Source organism: Phoxinus phoxinus (assembly GCF_949152265.1).
Source record: "Phoxinus phoxinus genome assembly, chromosome: 20".
NCBI lineage: Eukaryota > Metazoa > Chordata > Actinopteri > Cypriniformes > Leuciscidae > Phoxinus > Phoxinus phoxinus.
The window spans coordinates 3,972,213-3,990,477 of NC_136895.1; the positions used below are offsets into that span (position 1 = coordinate 3,972,213).

The window sequence follows — 18,265 nt, forward strand, 5'->3', positions numbered from 1 at the left end:
CACGTGACACGCGATAGTAAAGCAGTCTGCACTGCAGATGAAGCATCAACTTGTTACGCTACACATATAGGCCTGGCATAGGCTACAGGAAAGAACAGTTTGTTTAATTTATGTGATTGTGTTATAGATTCTCTTCAACGATTCTGTATGGATTCAGATAATTTCAGAATCGAGTCTGAGCTTAGTTTTAAACACAGATGCGTGATATGACGCTGCGTGTGCTTTATACACAACACAACCGTATTCTGCTTGCTTCTAATTCCTCGCCCGCCGGTATTTTCCTTACAAATGCTCTATAAAGGCATCATATGTCTTTTGGAATGCAGTTGGCTTATATATTAAAAATAAAAATATGAAAACCATCGACAGAAGCTGCTTTCAATTTCAAATACTCACGCCCGCTTTGTGAAGAGCGCTCTCACATGCGGCTGTGAGCGACTCTGTCTACGTGGTTAGCTTGCATCTCAAAATGCGTTTATGACGCGAAATTAATATAAACAGTCAGTTATGTCTTAAGTTATTAAACAGACAGGACAAACCACATCTTATATTTCAAAAGAGATCTGTGCATTAGTGTGAAGCAGCTTATCGTATCTAAACTGAGAAAGAAAAACACTTAATCACAGCTCTTGAATGGACAACATTCAGACTACTCTTAAATACTGAAGCACTCTTTGTTTATTGCTTGTAATGTTTTTTGCCCTCTTTGTTATTGATAACTTTTATGTTTTGAAGCTATTCGTTTATACAGCCTATTTAAAATTATTAACATGTAACTGTATTAATTTCGTTTTTTAATGTGTAATTATTTTTTAAAGTAGCCTACTTATAATTACATATGTAATTAAATAAATATTTAAAGTTTTATTAATAAGATTAATTAATAAATAAAAAAAGTTGATCAGCTCATGAGGTGCCTAAAGATTCCCATCCATATTTTACAATGATTTATTGCTTGTGTTTGTTGAATAATATAATAGATAAAGAGCTTAAAAAATAATCGCATATTAAATCGCAATCGCAATATTGGTAAAAATAATCGCAATTAGATTATTTTCCAAAATCGTTCAGCCCTACTAAGAAATGCGCGTGCATGATAGTTTTTTTTTTCATGATGCACGAAACGGGAGGGAGGGGCGAGCTAACTTGGTTTGTTTGGGATCTCGCTTCAAACACAAACAGAAGTGACGTCACCCACAATCGCTGATACAACCTTTAATATTGGCCAAACAACATTTAATTCGAATGTCCAATTAATTTTTACTATTTGGCCACTTGTTTACGATAGAAATGCTACAGCCACTGGAATTTCTTGAACAAGAACATGTGCACATCAAAACATGCCAACTCAGAGCGAGGGTTGAAACTTTTATTTTGAAATCGCATTGAGCAGTTCGCATATTTAGAAACATATTGATATAATCTCCCGTATTTGCGTAGATTTATCAATTATTTACCTTACAAATCTGATGAAATGAAGCACATTGCATTCCCAGATGAACATTATAAGCAACACAAACTCACAGCATGCAGAGTTGTTAACCGTGCAGCACAAGAATGTCAAGCCCTGGTTCTTATTATTACCAATGCTGTAAAAACTTTTTACCGCTCAATATTTTTCGGGCAACCGTGATACATTTGTTTCAGAATTCTTTTATGAATAGAAAGTTCAAAGAGTTGGATTGGGCTCATAGATCTGGGAAGCCAAAGACATCAGAAAAGCCCAACCTATTGTGGTCAGTTTTTTGCAGCTGAAGGACAGACTTGCTGTTCTGAATGAAGCCAAGAACGTGAAGGGCTCAGAAATCTTAAGGATTTTTCTGAAACCGTGCGACAAAGGAAGGAAGGAACTACTCAGCTAGAGAGAGAGAGGTGGTGCTGGAAAAGCTGTATAAATATGGTTTTCATGATACTAAATACAAATTAAGTTTCCAATAGAAGACAGTTTGTTTGTGTTAAGGGTTTCTATTCTAATAAAGCTAGATTACTCTATGGAGTTCCCCAGGGCTCTATTCTCAGACCCTTATTATTCCTTATAGCTTATGTTTTATTATCTATTTATATGTATGTTTGTTACACTGGTTTTCTCTAAACTCTCTTGTGGCCCACTGGGGATCCTTGGACCCAGTTTGAGCACTCTATTAATAACCTAGAAATGACCACAACACCTGCTGTGCTACATTTTGATAGGTAGGTTATCGTGCTCACCAGATCCTCTGCCGTTTTGAGGGCTTTGACGCCGGAGCGATCTCTGCACGTGGTGCGGTCGATGTAGACAGACGTGAGACGGAAGAGCAGCTCTTGGATGGTGGATTCATGAGAGGACGCTACTAACAGAGCCTCCCAGAAGTCCACCAGTAACTGAGGACTGCTCTCAACCTCAACGCCATCCTTACACAGCTCCTGAGAGAGAGATTAACACACACGGCTGTGAGAACGACACGGACAGAAACACTCTCTGACTCGCTGTGTGTACCTGGAAGAAGAGATCGGCCGCCTCCAGTCGGATCCTGCTGTTCTCGTGCAGCGCCACGACCGCCGCCACCAGCAGTCCCGCGTGTGTGTCGCGCAGGTGCCGGGCCAGTGTGGTGGGCATCACGTCCTTCCCTCTGCCGTGGAGCAGCAGTTTGGGCTCTTCGATGAAGCCGTACACCTGCAGCATCTGCAGACGGCAGAGAATTAACACGTGACTCAGTAACAAAGTTTGTTGAAAAACAAACAGAACACCATGGGGTGGGCGATATGACCAAACTCTTATTTCATGATATGAGAAATTTTATTTCACGATAAAGGTTTATATGGCGATATAGCTGTTTTTGTTATTTAGTTTTTTTTAAATTAAAAATAACAGTAATTATTACTAACTGTAGTAAGAAATACTTTAGAAATGTAATAGTCAAGTGTAAAAATAAAACACTGCATAGTCTTCACTGTATGAATTAAAGCTACACTGTGTAGGATTTTCTCCCATTTAGTGGTGAAATCGTATATGACTACCAACTGAATATTACTTTCTAGCCCCTCCCATCCCGAGGGCGTTTTTAACTCCTACGGTGGCCGTATTATTTCAAATCTGCCGGCAGTCGAGAGTAATCTCCCCCTCGCGTTCGATACGGTGCCACTGAGTGTAAAAACGCGAAAGGCGAAGCTTGAATTTCCAGGTTTGTCCCTCTTTGGCTAATGTATTTTCAAAATGGAGGCGCAACATGGCTTCCGCCATTCGAGCAGCTCACCCGTATGTATTATAAATGGCAGATTTACGCTTTCGAGAATACTTCATTAGTTGGTAGGAGTAATTATACATTAATGAGCACATATCATTTTGAAAGAACAAAGTGTTTTTTTCTAAGAATCAACTTAAAAAATTACAGTGTAGCTTTAAATATCAATGTATTCTTATTAAATACACAAAAGTCATTCAGTTAAAAGCAGTGAGTTTTTTAGGGCGACAAAGGCAATTAAACTTCAATTACAATTACACAAACTATGTGAGATTAACATTTCATTGTTTTATATTTAACAAAATTTGACATATAGAAATATGAAAAGATGGGAAAACTATGTTTTTAAACATGAAACTAAAACTGTCACTAGGAGGCGGCAAGTCACTGCCTTAATGAGCGAGTCATTTAATCATTTGATTTGTTCAAAAGCACTGATTCGTTCAAGAACAAAGCCTGTTATTTTATGAATGGGTAATTGAATCATTTGCTCAACTAATTTGTTCAAATGTGGATTCATTCAGGAACCAAACCCCACTATTGATGAACAAGACTAACAAAAAATGACTCAATTACTACAACACTATCAGAACTGCATACTAGGACACTACTCGAGTACTCCTACTACTCTTACCATATCTTTCTATGGAAAAAATAGTATGATAAAGTCATCTCGTATGCTAGTACGCAGTTCTGAATTTAGCAAACTTGTTCTGATGTGTTTTTTTGCACTCATATCTTGATTTTTTGGGGCAAATTAACCATAAAACCATAAATTTCCGACCTGCTTTTCTTTTATTGTGAAGTGACAGTAAAGATGCCAGCGTCGCTGTCTGTATATTCCTTCAGAAAACAGTGTGTGCCGTACTTGAGTGTGTTTAGAGTTTTCAGAGGGATTACGTACAGATCTGGGACAAATAACTGGGACGAATAGCGCGTCAGGCGCGAGTGATTTCAATGTTAAGTCAAGTCAAGTCACCTTTATTTATATAGCGCTTTTTACAATACAGATTGTACCAAAGCAGCTTCACAGTGATAACATGAAAATAATACAAAAAACAATTTCATCATCGTCCACCTTTAAGGCAGATCTATAATATTGTTGAATATTAAATGTCCCCAACTAAGCAAGCCAGAAGGCAAGGCAACAAGTCAATGCAAAGATGCGTTACGCGCATAAAAAAATCCTGCGGCACGAATGAGGCGTAGAGTGCGACGCGGTAGACGCGAATACGCCTCATTCGCGCGCCAAGTTCGCGCGAATGGTGCATTAAGCGCGTTACTCGCGAATGATTTTATGTAGTGCTTTTTGTGCATTCACGCGTTTGATGCGAATTCGCGTCCGCCGCCCGAGTTGAAAAATCTGAACTTCTGCGTCAATTCGCGCCGCGTTAACCAATCGGAGCCTGCTTGCTGCGGTCACGTGGTGAAGTGACGTGATAAACGGGGGAAGGCCCGCTTTTCAGATTATAATGTCATTTTAAATGTTTGGCCTCAATAACTTATTTTGTAATAACTAAATGCCCGCGTGAAAGAAGGAATGACATTGTTCAGATGTTAACTATGAATGTGACACTGAACACTTGCAGTCATAGGCTACATTTCTGAATGAGATTAAGAAAAACTCACATAATTAAAGAAGTCGTTTGACCTTCGTTATAACGAGTCATTAATGTATTTTAACTAATGTTTCATATAATAGAACCGAAGCTATAGATTGTGAATTTAAACATTTCTGGTTGACCAGCGGCAGACGTCAGGAGCACTAGCCGAGGTGAGGCTGCTCCAGCGGGTTACATGAGCGCTGAGCGCCCGCTGATCGCCTGGATCTCACAACTCCGAAACGTCAGATCAAATTTTTTAAATGGGTGTTATCTTTATAAACAAACCACAGATTTGAGCTTTAAACAACTACATTCTCCACTGAACAACTCTTAAAACTACATTTCGTGACACAATAACAGTAGTATTTTTAAATTTCACCGCCTAGCACTTGCCTCTCCCAGAAGAAGTGGATTTTGCCTCGGATGCGCGTCAATTTCGCTCCAAACGCTTGCTTTTTACGCGCGTCTATTTCGCTTTGGACGCGCAAATGCATTCAAATTGTTCAAGCGTCAAACTAGACGTGGCAGGCGCTAATTTGAAGCGCTATTCGCGTCCGGTGTGAACGCACAGTTACGGGGTTGAACAACATGAGGGAGAGTAATTACTGACAGAGTTTACATTTTTGGTTGAACTAACCCTTTCATTTGAACACTTTTTAAGCCCAAAAAAGCGCCACATTCAAATTCCTCCTGCAATACCTCAGCGTGGCGGTCCATCTGCTGGCTGTAAGTGTGCAGGTCCCCGTCCCGCAGGGCCAGGGAGGCGATGCACAGGGACAGGGTGATGGACGGGGCCCCGGGGGCCTCCAGCTGTCTCAGGAGGGCAATGGCCCCGTCAGGGTCAGCCTTCAGCATGGACGGGCTGCTCACGACATGAGGAAGCTGAGCAGGTTCAGCCACACCGAAGATCTCCAGGACTTTATCAGCCATGTCCTGCAACACACACACGACACAGGATGACTATAACAACATTATCACTCAATATAACAAATTATACTTAAGTTTTAAATGAGGATTGCAAAGTTGTGTAAATTAGAGAGATTTTGTGTAATTTTCATTATTCTTAACCAATATATAAATCCATGAAACTAATGTTCTGAATTAAAAGATAAATACATTCTAATTATAATAGCAAAATTGTGAACGGGCTGATAAGCAGGACGTTTAATGTGACAGTAAATGTTGCCTAAATTAAATAAATATTCCAGGTGCAGTAGTTGAGCTGAATCGACGGCATTTGTGGAAGTATTTTAACAAAAAAAATCTCTCGTTTTCTTTTATATCAGACTTTTTCAAACTTTTTGATACCCAGAATCCCCAACATGATGATCCTTCTGTGAGGGACTCACTTATTAAATATAACGGCAGCTGTACATTTTGTGTATAAAGATATTTATACTATTAGAAAATCCAAAAGTTTGATATTATAAAGACAATTTATTTACTTACTTTTTTTTAAACTAATATATTTTTTAAAGGAAATTTTCCCCAAATAAATTTTTTTTATTCTATATTGTCAGATTCAGATTCAGATTATTTTATTTAATGCCATGTCAGCATTCAAAGCTATTTTCATGGCAAAAATTAAATTACAAAAATACAAATATCATATAAACATAATAAAAACAGAACATCATTATACAAGATTTTTTTAATTAACATATGATAAAAAAATCCAAAACCTTTTCAGGCATAATCTCATTAAATATGTCCTTAAGTGGGGTAACTTCATAAAGCCTTCTGCTTGTATAAAGTCCAGGACAATCCAATAAAATATGTTTGACAGATAAGGGAATTTTACAAAACATGCATAAAGTTGGGTCTTCACCTTTAAGCAAAAAAGCATGGGTCAAACTTGATCAAGTCTAGTTTTAAAATTGATCAAAAGTCTGTAATTTCCTGATGAGTTTCATACAACTTATTATTCTTGCACATATTCCACTCTTCTTGCCACTTATTTAAAATATATCGATTAATAATCGGTCTGATATCTGAGGGAGGATCTATATTGTCATTATACTGAAGATGATTAAATGTATCCGTAAACAGTGTATGTTTTTCTACCTATTGTTAGAATAATGATAGTTGTATATATAGTTATAGTTGTATAAACCTTTCAAATAAAATGAGATAATAAAATAATGTTTTTATATTACTGTTAAAAACTTAGGTTATCAATAGAATAAAAAAAAAATTGATTTTAGTCCCAGAAGAATACAACTGTAATCATATCAAATTCAAACTTCAACAGCCCTAAAAAATATAAAATCTCAAATGTAATATGTGCACCCCTATGCTTCTCCCTGATTTTTAGGCCATTTATAGATGATTACATTTCTATATATGCATTAGCGTGACCTGCCTACCTAACAAATGAATTCTGAGTAAATATGTAAAATAACTGAAACTCTCATTTGCAATAAGTGAATTGCGTTTTAGCAAATATGTGATGATGTGTTTACACAGGTGTTCCTTCAGTACCTTGCTGAGCTCCTCCATGTTGTCCTCGTAGATCGAATGCTTCAGGAAGAAGAGGAATCCTCTGCCGTACCCGCTTGAGGAGCTGCTCACGGACACGTTCCTCTGAATGACATCAGTCACAGTGAGGCCCGACATCTTATAGTACGGCAGAGCCAGATGATAGTCCCTCTTCTCAAACCTGCGAATGACACATGAGGTGAGCGTGTGACCAGATAAAGCCTGACCGCACCCGAGCGCGCCGCTGACCTGCTGAAGCAGTCTCCTAAGTGAGCGCAGCTCTCCTGAAAGGCCCGCTGCAGCTGCGCTCTTCCGTCCGCGGGCTCGGGGTCGGCGTCGGGGTCAGGGCCCCCCCGCTGCAGGAGCAGGGCCGTGCGCAGGAGCAGGTGACCTTCACTCAGCAGGTGAACGCAGCTCTGAGACGACGGGCTCGACTGCTCGTATCTCCTGCTGTATTCCACCTGATGGAAACAACCAGGACCGTTTACATGCAGCATGTGGGAAACTATGAAATCTGCTTTATTATCTATCTTTTTTTTTTGGATTCTGGATTCAGTTTTATTTAGTTAATACATAAAATGTAAGTGATAAAAGGCATATCTGATTAATTGAAATCATGAAACTCATACAATTTAACACCAATTTATTAAAGTAATAAAAAGGACATTTTTAGGGCCCTTTGAAATACGTATTTTTTTCCCCAAACTCAGCTTTATTTTTCCCAAATTTCCTATTTTTTCTGATTTTTCTTCTTCTGGATTCCGTTTAAATTGTTTAATGATCAACAAGCATGTCTAATAAATGGAATTCATAAAACTTTTACAATTTAATAATATATTACAATTACAAATGTATTAACCCCTTATATTGGCATCGGCCAAATATACCCCCTTTTTTTAATAGACATGAAAATGCACATTCTGAACTTAAATTGTTGTAATTCAAGAGTGCTTTGGAATATAGATGTGAGATTGTTTTAAAAAAACATTTGGCAGATTTTTGTAGAAGTGAAATAAATTAAGAAAGTTAAACAGAAAAAAAAGTTATAGAAGTTTGAGTTTATGAAAATGTACAATGTTAAAAATTTTACTATTCATATTTTATATAAAATATATATTTTCAAAACCTGGTCGACTCTAAAAATGCAAAAAAAAAAATAAAAGCCAAAAATCTGAACAAGTTGTGTTTCAAATGTTATGTTGATATCTCTTGAAATGAGCGTTCAGTGAGATTTAGTTTGGGCGCAGTACCACACTTCTCCACTAGTCGACATTACTGCCCATATAAGGGCGCCTCCATCTCCATATGTGGTTTGAGTCTGAACCATTATTTTTACCATTTTCATACAATTTATGAAGTAGAGATCCTATTCAGAAGTAGTGTTGGAAGTTTGGCAGATTTTGAAATGAATTCAACCTCTAAGAAACACAGAAAGATCACATATGTGCATTATAGCTCGCTGCACATCACTAATGCTGAATCTATTATTGTTTTCTTTATATTAAAACATTTTCAGACCTTTTTTTCTAAAAGAATTGAATGGATGCTATCTTCTGAACTCTTGGCATGAAAACAAACTGAGGTTTCTACCATTCTTTCATGATTTTCATGTTCGTCACTATTTCAAAATAAAGGTCTGAACACGCCTTAGGAGTATGAACATATTCTTCTTGCAAATTGATAAATTACGGCTCCTCTGTAATTTATTTAGAAAATCAGTCACCAAATATATTAAATAGAGATTGTAAGCTTTCAAATGATATATAGTTTGTCAAGATTAGTTTAGGTTTAATATAGGATATTACTGCTTTAAATATGTAATGGCGGTGTTAATAAAGGATTTTCTGCATGTGTAATTTCTGTTCCCTTAGCAGCAGAAAACAGAATTAGCATAACCGATTTCAGATATGCCCATTCATAAATGTTGTTGGACGCTTTACACGTCAATCAGACAGTCTCTTCCCATCAAAGTGTAAGAATAAAAATCTAAACGTCGCAACAAGAGTTTGTGATAATCGAATCAAAATGTGAAGCTCCAGTACTATCTCTCTGTAGAGCTGCAGTGTGGACACAGAAGTGATGACATAGAGGTTCCAGCCATGCCCGCTGTCCGTCGGCTCCGTGGGTTTGGAGATGGAGATCTTCCTGGATCTGAGGAACACAGAAGACAACAGTCATAGGACGCAACAGTTGCATTTACTGCTTGCGTTTTCTTAAGGTGCCGCCACATTTACTATTGTTTGTGGGCGAAATGCAGTCAAGTCATTAGGAATCAACAACCATCTGGAATTATGTGTAAGGACTAAAGATTGTTCTATGCTCACTTCGCAGTTGGTCATGCAAATTTGCCGCATTGACCAACAGAAAGCCGCTTGGATTAAAAGTGATTTCTGTTAAACTGTGCTTCATACATCACGATTGACAATAGACCCGTTTTGCCCACAAAAGTTTAATGAATTTCAATGAAATTTCACCAATGTGACTGCACCTTGTATTCTAGGTCATTAAACAAATAAAACACACTTAAAGGGGTCATGATGCATTTTATTTTATATATATAAAACATGTTCCTTAGGCTTCACTTATAATGTTAATAAAGTTCTTTGCAAAATAATAATAATAATTATTATATTTTATATATATATATATATATATATATTAGTCAAACGATATATTTAAAATATTTAATCGCGATTAATCGCATTCATGTCATAGTTAACTCACGATTAATCACAATTAATCGCACATTTTTATCTATTCTAAATGTCTCTTGATTTTTTTTTGTCCCATTATTTTTTCTAATTTTAATGCGCTTATTAACATGGAAAAGTGGATCGGCTTGCTTTGTACAAATGTTTTTTATTGAAAACAACATATACCGTGTTCAATTTCACACTAACATTCTCACTTGGAGCAAATAATCTCTCACACAATGTAACACTGTCCATCAATAAAAGGGTGAAAGAAATCCTGACGAGGTAACGTTACTGATATTGACGAGTGGGCGTAGAGACGCATCAGCTGTGTGTGTGTGTGTGTGTGTGCTTGACCATCGAGTGGTGTTTCAGACTGGACGTGCTGCGATGATAGCTCAGTTCACAACGACACACACACAGATCACTTTGGTCTTGTCAATTGAACCATTTGGCAACTTTTTAAAAGTAAACTTTCCATTCAGAATCTTATTGGCCTCCATTTCGGCGTCTCGCGCTCATCATTCATCCACTCAAAACGTAACGTTAAAGGGGGTCGCAGTCGCACACCGGACGAGAAGCGCAGCGCCTCGTATTTAAAATTCGAACACATTATTCTCTATGAGTGTACACACACCGGCGTTTTTATAGCTGGCCATAAACTGAGAAAGTGCGCGTCCGATGTGCGATACGAGTTGTAGACACGGCTCGGCGCTGCGCTTCTCGTCCACTCTTTGGCCGGTTCGCAAGCCAAACAAGTGTGTGCGGTGTAGTGGCTATTTTATGATATTCACTGATCTTTAGTAAAATATAGATGATTCAAAGTATGTCACATGTGTGACTCTCACTTGTTAGTGTGAGAAGATGATGTTTATGTACCTGGGAAGGCAGAAGGGAGAGACACTCCAGAGAACAGACGAACGAGGACCTCTGACCTAGATGTCAGAAGGCCATTTGGTGAAGGAGGGCTTAGGAGTTGGCTCTAGTGACGAATTGAAACTAGTGTTATGGCTTCCTTGTCTATGGAAAATTACTGAATGGAAGACTACTGGGAGGATGGCTCTGGCAAGAAGACCTTGGAAGAGCCAGGAGATAAAAGCAGGTTCAGTCTGTCTGGGGGGGTGTCACTCTTCTGCACAGGGTAACAACTGTGTATTAGACTGCTCCTATTCTTGCAAGAATAAATACTTTAATTTTATAATTTGACTCTGAGTCTCCCTTACGCAGTGATGTTTGTTTGATGAATTTTTGCCACAACAATTTGGTGTCAGAAGTGAGATTCCTTGGACGATGCCTCCTGGACCTGAGATCGGACGGTGTTTGGCCACCTGGACTGAGTAAGTTCCAGCTCTACCTCGTAAACTTGAGAGAGAGAGGCCGGCCGATGTCAGAGCCCCGGGGGGATCGACCACTGGAATCAAAGAACTCAGGTGGCTCCGAACAACATATCTCTGGGTAAGGTATAATTCAATTAAGTTTAATTGGGGGAAGAGTGAAATTGAACCATATTGGCTGAGAACTGTTTTCTGTGGTACGTAATCTGAAATTAATTGAGATCTACATACAGATCAAGATATTTCAAACAGATACGAGGAAAATAATCTGAAATTAATTGAGGTCTGTGACAAAACAAGATATTTCAAGCAGATAAATAATCTGGAATTAATTGAGATCTACGGACAGATCAAGATATTTCAAGCAGATAAATAATCTGGAATTAATTGAGAACTGTGACAGACCAAGACATTTCATACAGATAGGTACCTGGAAATTAATTGTTCCACCACGGAGCAAAGTATTTTTGGGTGCTGAGGCTAATTAGGGGGAGCCAAGAAAGTCGTAACAGATTTTTTGGTAAACCGTAATTAGGAGGACACTAATAGTGTAACCCGTCCGACTGGGTTAAAAGAAAGGTCGGGTTTGTCGGGGACGCCTGACAAATAAAGAGAACGCGCGTAAAAGAGAAATCCACAGAAAGCAGATAAGCGGCCAATATGGCGAAGTCTCAAAAGCAAGCTTGCGAAATTTGGTACACCGGTGTTTTGTCAAATGAGATAGAAATTAAGGGCAGAAATGTATGATATTGAGAAACAAGATTAAAGACGGTGCGGGAATCAGTTGAACAGGGCAGAGAGAAACAAAGGTTGTTGTGTCTGCGTTCAACGTGTGTAAAAGTGTGAAAAGACAATGAGTTGTTGGCTTGAAGAAGATAAAAGATAAAAGAGTCGATGTAGAATGTATTTCCATATAGTAAGATTGAATATAACTGATAAAAGGGTTTTTATTTTTCATCCATTAGATGGATGCATGACATTAGATGTCAGAAGATTTTTTTTGTAACAAAAGTTGATCCTCTTTGTGAAGGATTGAGATTTGAGTAATATGATATTTTGGTTTCTGTAAAAACAGTAAGTAGGATAAGTGGGACAGAGACAGTAATGATAATACTTGTTGAATCTGCAGACTAACCATTTTGAGAAGAAAACAACTGTAGAAAATGTATGTTATGAAAATAACATTTCTGATAAAATTTATGGAACTATTTATGAACGCCTGTTAAGTCAGATTAAGAAATGGTATGAAAAGTGAGGTTCAGATTAAAAATAATAATGATAAGGTATTGAGTATGATTAACAGGGATTGAAAAGATTTAAGATAATGAATGTTTCATTAAGCAAAATGGGGAACAATTCTATATTTTAGTGGTAAAATAAAGAGTGAAATTATGTTTATTTTTGGTTTGACCATTATCTTTTGAACCTAAAGACTCCAGCTATGCTGGGAGTACAGCAACAGCGCGTGCTTATTCAGCCCGGCTTCCGGATGTTAAATGTGTACTTGCTATTGTAATCACTGTTGTTGATGATAATACCGAATTAGAGAAATGTAAAGACAGATTTTGGAATTAAATAATGTAAAATGTCGGATATTTTGTTGATATTAAGTCATTGAGGGAAAAAAGACATTGTCTGTTTTATAAAGGAAATTATGGGTCGGGGATAATTTTCCCTGGACAAGTGTTAAAGTTAAACAGAAACTTTGTGAAAACTTTGTTAAAACAATTTATGGATTTCCGTGCAGTTTATGAAAATTAATGTTCTGCCAATAATAATGATGAAGATTATGATTTGGCTAGTGTGATCCGCCTCTGGTGGACTGTAAGAGGAACAGAGAACTGCTTATCAGCTCTGTTTACAAACTGATTGGGACACACTGCTTCAAGGGTGTCAGTAAGTTGGTGCTGCTAGAAAGCTCAAGGTGATCGAACTATAGGCAAGGGGACAGAGAGTGTTTTAATTGTGGTCAGCTGCGTTTAGCAGTAACTGTAAATGCCCACTCAGAAAGGTAGAAAAGAAAGTTGATGGAATGTGAAAGTGACGTATTAATGTGGGTTTGAAAGTAGAACAGGATTTGAAGACGATATTAAAGTTTTCGTCTGAGAAAGAACTGATAATGTGAATGCAGTGCTAAGTAAATGAAAGAGAAAAGAAAGTTGAAAGATTTAAGTTGTAAGGAAATCCTTTTAAAAGGAAAGAACTAAAGTACCAGTAGATGTAAATTGCAGATAAGCAAAATATTTGTAAAAGTAAAGGTAACTAAAAATATGATTGTCTTATAATGAAACGCTTAAAAAAAAAGGTTTTGGAAGATCCTAATTGTAGATTGGTAAACCCCTAGAAGAGAAAATATGGAAAATATTGTCAGATAAAGTTGTAATTGAAAACCTGACAACTAAAATGTAGATGTTTTAATGAAACGTTATTGAGAAATAGAATAACTATTTGTTGCTAAATGTAAAAATGTAGAAAGGGATCTGATTAAACAAACAGCTTGGTAGTGTTGACCATGAAGCAGCTAGAAGATGTTTTGGTTTCAAAAGATAAGATTGGGACTTGGCTGAAACTGACTCAATATGAGTGGAAATTTGTAATGTCTAAATTCCCTGATGTATGGGCAAAAGACAACTATAAAATTATTCTAAAATTGAAAAGCGTATGTAATTTCTGGCAAAGATGCCTTAAACTGGGCTAGAATTAAAAGATAAAGTAGCTAAAGTAGAGAATGTTTAGGGATGAGAAACAGTGTACCAAGTCCTGAAGTCTCTCTCTCATTCAATGTCAGAAGGCTGTTATCTTAGCCTGTCATGACGATAAGCTATTTATACTATTCACAGTGTTTCAGTTGAAAATTATAGCATAATGAGAGGTTAAAAGAAATCATGGTAAAGGAAATCATTGCCATTCAGAGGGCAATTTGTACTTAAATATTTTAGATTTGTAAAACTGAATGACTTTAAAGAAGTCTTTAAAATAATAATGTAGACCTGAATGACAGAAGTGACATTTTTGTACTTTGTTATTTTAGGACCAGTAACGTATTTGTCTGATCTTAGCCTTCACCATGACACAGGACCTATGACCATGCTATAGATGTACACTGAATAGATGGATGTGAATAAAGTTCACTGTTGATTCAGACAGGATTAAATACTGTTGTTATTGACCTGTCTCCCTTAACATTTATTAGGCATGCAGTCCAGATAGAGGTGACTCCTGAATGTGTCTTTCCTAAGCTCCAGAAAAACAGCTGAGTTCTGTTGAAGAAACTGATTGTGTGATGCGAGCGGGTCACCAGTGGGTACGTGGCTACTCAAAGACGGGATGATTTTCCTGGCCAGGAGACATTCTAACGCAGGGGGTCCCGGACACTGCATCTCCGGATGGAGGTGTTATATGTGAGAAGGTATGAGAGTTGAGCGCTGACTACTAGAGGCCACTGGGGTCAGCAGAGCATTGTGGGGTCAGCAGAGCATTGTTTGACCGAGATAATGTAAGTTCCTCTATACCACTCACCAGAGAAAACCCCGCAATTCACTGTATGGCTTGTTTTCAATTGTGACAAGTCTGATGGAAATTATAGATAAAGAGCTGATGGGAGATGTGCTTTCAGGAGCCAGCTGAGACCATGAGTTGATTGTCTTTATTTGTTGGGGAGACATTAATATTAATATTAATATTAATTTATATCAGGAACATGATGTTGTTGCCTTATGGGCAAGGAAAATTATAGAAGTGTTGATTTTGAACTAATATGTCTATAAGATGGTTTTAACTCCTGAAAATCATGAGACATGGTGGGTGGCTAAAGATTAAGACAGTTTTTAGTAGAGTTTGGATAACAAAGGTTAGGAATTGAGAATTTATACAAGTATTCAAATTAAAGACAATCTTAGGAATGCTCATAGCATAATGTATTTTAGATTATTGTAATGGTTCTAATTTGAGTTAAACATTTGTATATTAACATTTGTGAACTATTAAGGGTTCTAGACTATGATTAATTAAGTTTCAGTCTTAGGAGGCTGTTTGAAAAGATTATTTGTGTAAGAGAGACTGCTGAGTGGAGGAAGGGATTTGGTACTCTGTTTGTCTTTCTGGTATCAGGCATGGTAAGGCAAGTTTAAACAAAATAATGATAATGAACCAAAACAACCCAGCGGATTTTTCTAAAGAAAAATGAATAATGAACAGATAGAACATTTGAAACGGTTTGAAAGGCCATGTAAAATTATATAAAAGCTACAGAAAGATGTGAAGGTTAAATCTTATTTAAACCTTAAATATTATACTTTTAGAGTTAATATAAAAAAAAGCGAACATTGTAAATGAGCAGTTAACATGCTGTATGTGTGTCTAGCATAAGTGTGTGTGATGGGGACAGCACTTTATGTCTTGTAGGTGTTAAGTGTAGGGCAGCTATTCCGCCTGAATAGTGAGTATATTGTGTCTTTAACCTCTGGAGAGTGTTTTTTTTTTCATTACAGATGTGTTAAGGCAAGTGACAAATTGTAAAGGCAAATGCTGAGTGAATCTGATGAGAAGATGATAGAGAACATGGGACGAGCTTTAAGATCACGCTCCGTCTGGTAGTAATTACTTTTGTCATTTATGATGTGGATTTGAATTACTTTTGGATAAGTTTAGGTATTTATATAAATTGGAATTGTGGAGTTGTAGATCATGGGTTGAAATAAAAGAAGATGTTATAGATTTGACAGCAACAACAAAGATGTGACACATTGGCTAAGTCAATATCAAATTATGCAGAGAGCCATATATGATTATCGTAAACAAGAGGAGAATGTTTTTTTGACTGACATTGACCAAGTCTGTACAGCACGACCTGACAAGATGAAACTACTGATGACTTTTAAAAATGGTCGCGAGACAAAATAACAGACCTGAAAAAGCAGGATACGCTGTGAGATGGGCCGTTGCCCTTCAAATACTTCGATAAGAAAATGAAATTGTGGCTTTAAGTGAAGAATGTAATATTTTTGTTTCAGAGACAGAGAAAGATGTCTGGAGGAAATTTGTCTGAAGACACTATGTTAAATGTTATGTTAAATTGATGATCGAGTTGTGTCGACCATCAAAAGGGGGATGGTATAACAATTGCCAAATATGGTTTATTTAGGGGTAATTGGGTAAAAGCCCTGAAAGAAGCCATTCTTCTGCCTAACAAAATTGCTGTCTGGATTGTTTCAACAGGAAACGCCAGGACATCGAAGGCCGTGGAAACTACGTACTTTACTATCTGACGATAACCTCGAAAATTTGTTTTGCTTTACAGAGAGCATGCAGGATTGGGAGACAGGGCAAAATGTGCCCAATGAAATAATGGCAGAGCATAACTTTAAAATTTTCCTGTTGCAGAATGTCAGGATGGATTGCATCGAGCTGAACTGATTCTGCTTCCAAATGTATGAATATTGACTTGTGAACGATATGTGTTTTTCAGGGGAAAAGGACTCTGACTCTAATAAGCAAGAAATGTCTAATGATAATATGTTTCATTTTGTAAACAGATGATGAAAATTCCACAGGTCACACCAAAAGGGATGAGGAAAAGACAAATCACTAACAAAATAGTTAAGGTCTCCATTCACAGGTCCATGGGGCGAACGAGATGATCAACACGCCTGGAGGAGGATGTGGACCAACTAATTATTATTGTGAATTAAGAATGTGGTTTTGTGATGATTTTGAGGACTTTATTTGAGTAAATTGAAATAGAGCTTAGTATTGATATTGGTATATGACAAATGATTTGATTGGTTACTGATTTATTAGAAAATATTTGAGGTAAATGTTTTCAGGAAGAGAAGATCTATTAATTAATGTAAATTATAGGGATTATTGAAGCTTATCAAGTAGAACCACTGCCTGATTGAATTAAAAGTAAAAGAACAAAATATGGTTAGGGAAATGGATATGGGGAAAATGTTGAATGTGTAGGAGTTATGATTGTATGTGTTATTCTGATCATTTTGTTATTCAGGGGTGAATATGAGAAAACTGGAATGTCTGTTCAATTGAAAATGACAGTCTATCTGGATGATGATGATGGTGAACAAAATTATGCAGATGATTCAAGTAGAGATTACAGTTAAATGTGTTGATGTTTTCTTTTTCTTTCTGAGAACGATTGATATGTAAAGAGGGTTAAAAGTAGCAGTCATCCGTGTTACGAGATGGCGTACAAGGACAGGGTTTGAAACTGAGGGATTTTTTTATTTATTTTATTTTATTTTTTTATTTTTATTTATTTATTTATTTATTATCTGTTTGTTTTCCTACTGTGCTATAATCTTTTTCCTTACTAGTGTGACTGCGGTAGTGAGCCCGGCATTAGTAAATTGTTTACTTGCTTGCTAAATAATTAATGGGGCTTTCCCCCACAAAAAACAGCCTTATGCTTCTTCATTCTAAACTTTTTCTTCACAGGTTCAAGGAGAATGATCTTTTATGATGTGTGATGTAATGACTTGAACTTGCATTTTATTATTATTGTTATTATTATTATTATGTTTGATTAATAATGATAAAAAGTGAGGAGTGTAGTGGCTATTTTATGATATTCACTGATCTTTAGTAAAATATAGATGATTCAAAGTATGTCACATGTGTGACTCTCACTTGTTAGTGTGAGAAGATGATGTTTATGTACCTGGGAAGGCAGAAGGGAGAGACACTCCAGAGAACAGACGAACGAGGACCTCTGACCTAGATGTCAGAAGGCCATTTGGTGAAGGAGGGCTTAGGAGTTGGCTCTAGTGACGAATTGAAACTAGTGTTATGGCTTCCTTGTCTATGGAAAATTACTGAATGGAAGACTACTGGGAGGATGGCTCTGGCAAGAAGACCTTGGAAGAGCCAGGAGATAAAAGCAGGTTCAGTCTGTCTGGGGGGGTGTCACTCTTCTGCAC

The 18,265-nt window shown here is 37.1% G+C and overlaps 1 protein-coding gene across 5 annotated transcripts in view; it reads right to left on the minus strand.

Moving 5' to 3' along the window:
- hps3 (HPS3 biogenesis of lysosomal organelles complex 2 subunit 1) overlaps window positions 1-18,265 on the minus strand; it is a 58,233-nt gene that overhangs the window by 12,243 nt on the left and 27,725 nt on the right. For all 5 annotated transcript variants that reach the window (XM_079593646.1, XM_079593644.1, XM_079593645.1 and 2 more), the window contains 6 exons: window positions 9,346-9,454; window positions 7,553-7,764; window positions 7,307-7,484; window positions 5,525-5,758; window positions 2,477-2,662; window positions 2,209-2,403 (listed from right to left, as the gene is read on the minus strand). In XM_079593646.1, coding sequence (XP_079449772.1) covers window positions 2,209-2,403; window positions 2,477-2,662; window positions 5,525-5,758; window positions 7,307-7,484; window positions 7,553-7,764; window positions 9,346-9,454 — 1,114 coding nt within the window. The remainder of the gene's footprint in view (window positions 1-2,208; window positions 2,404-2,476; window positions 2,663-5,524; window positions 5,759-7,306; window positions 7,485-7,552; window positions 7,765-9,345; window positions 9,455-18,265) is intronic.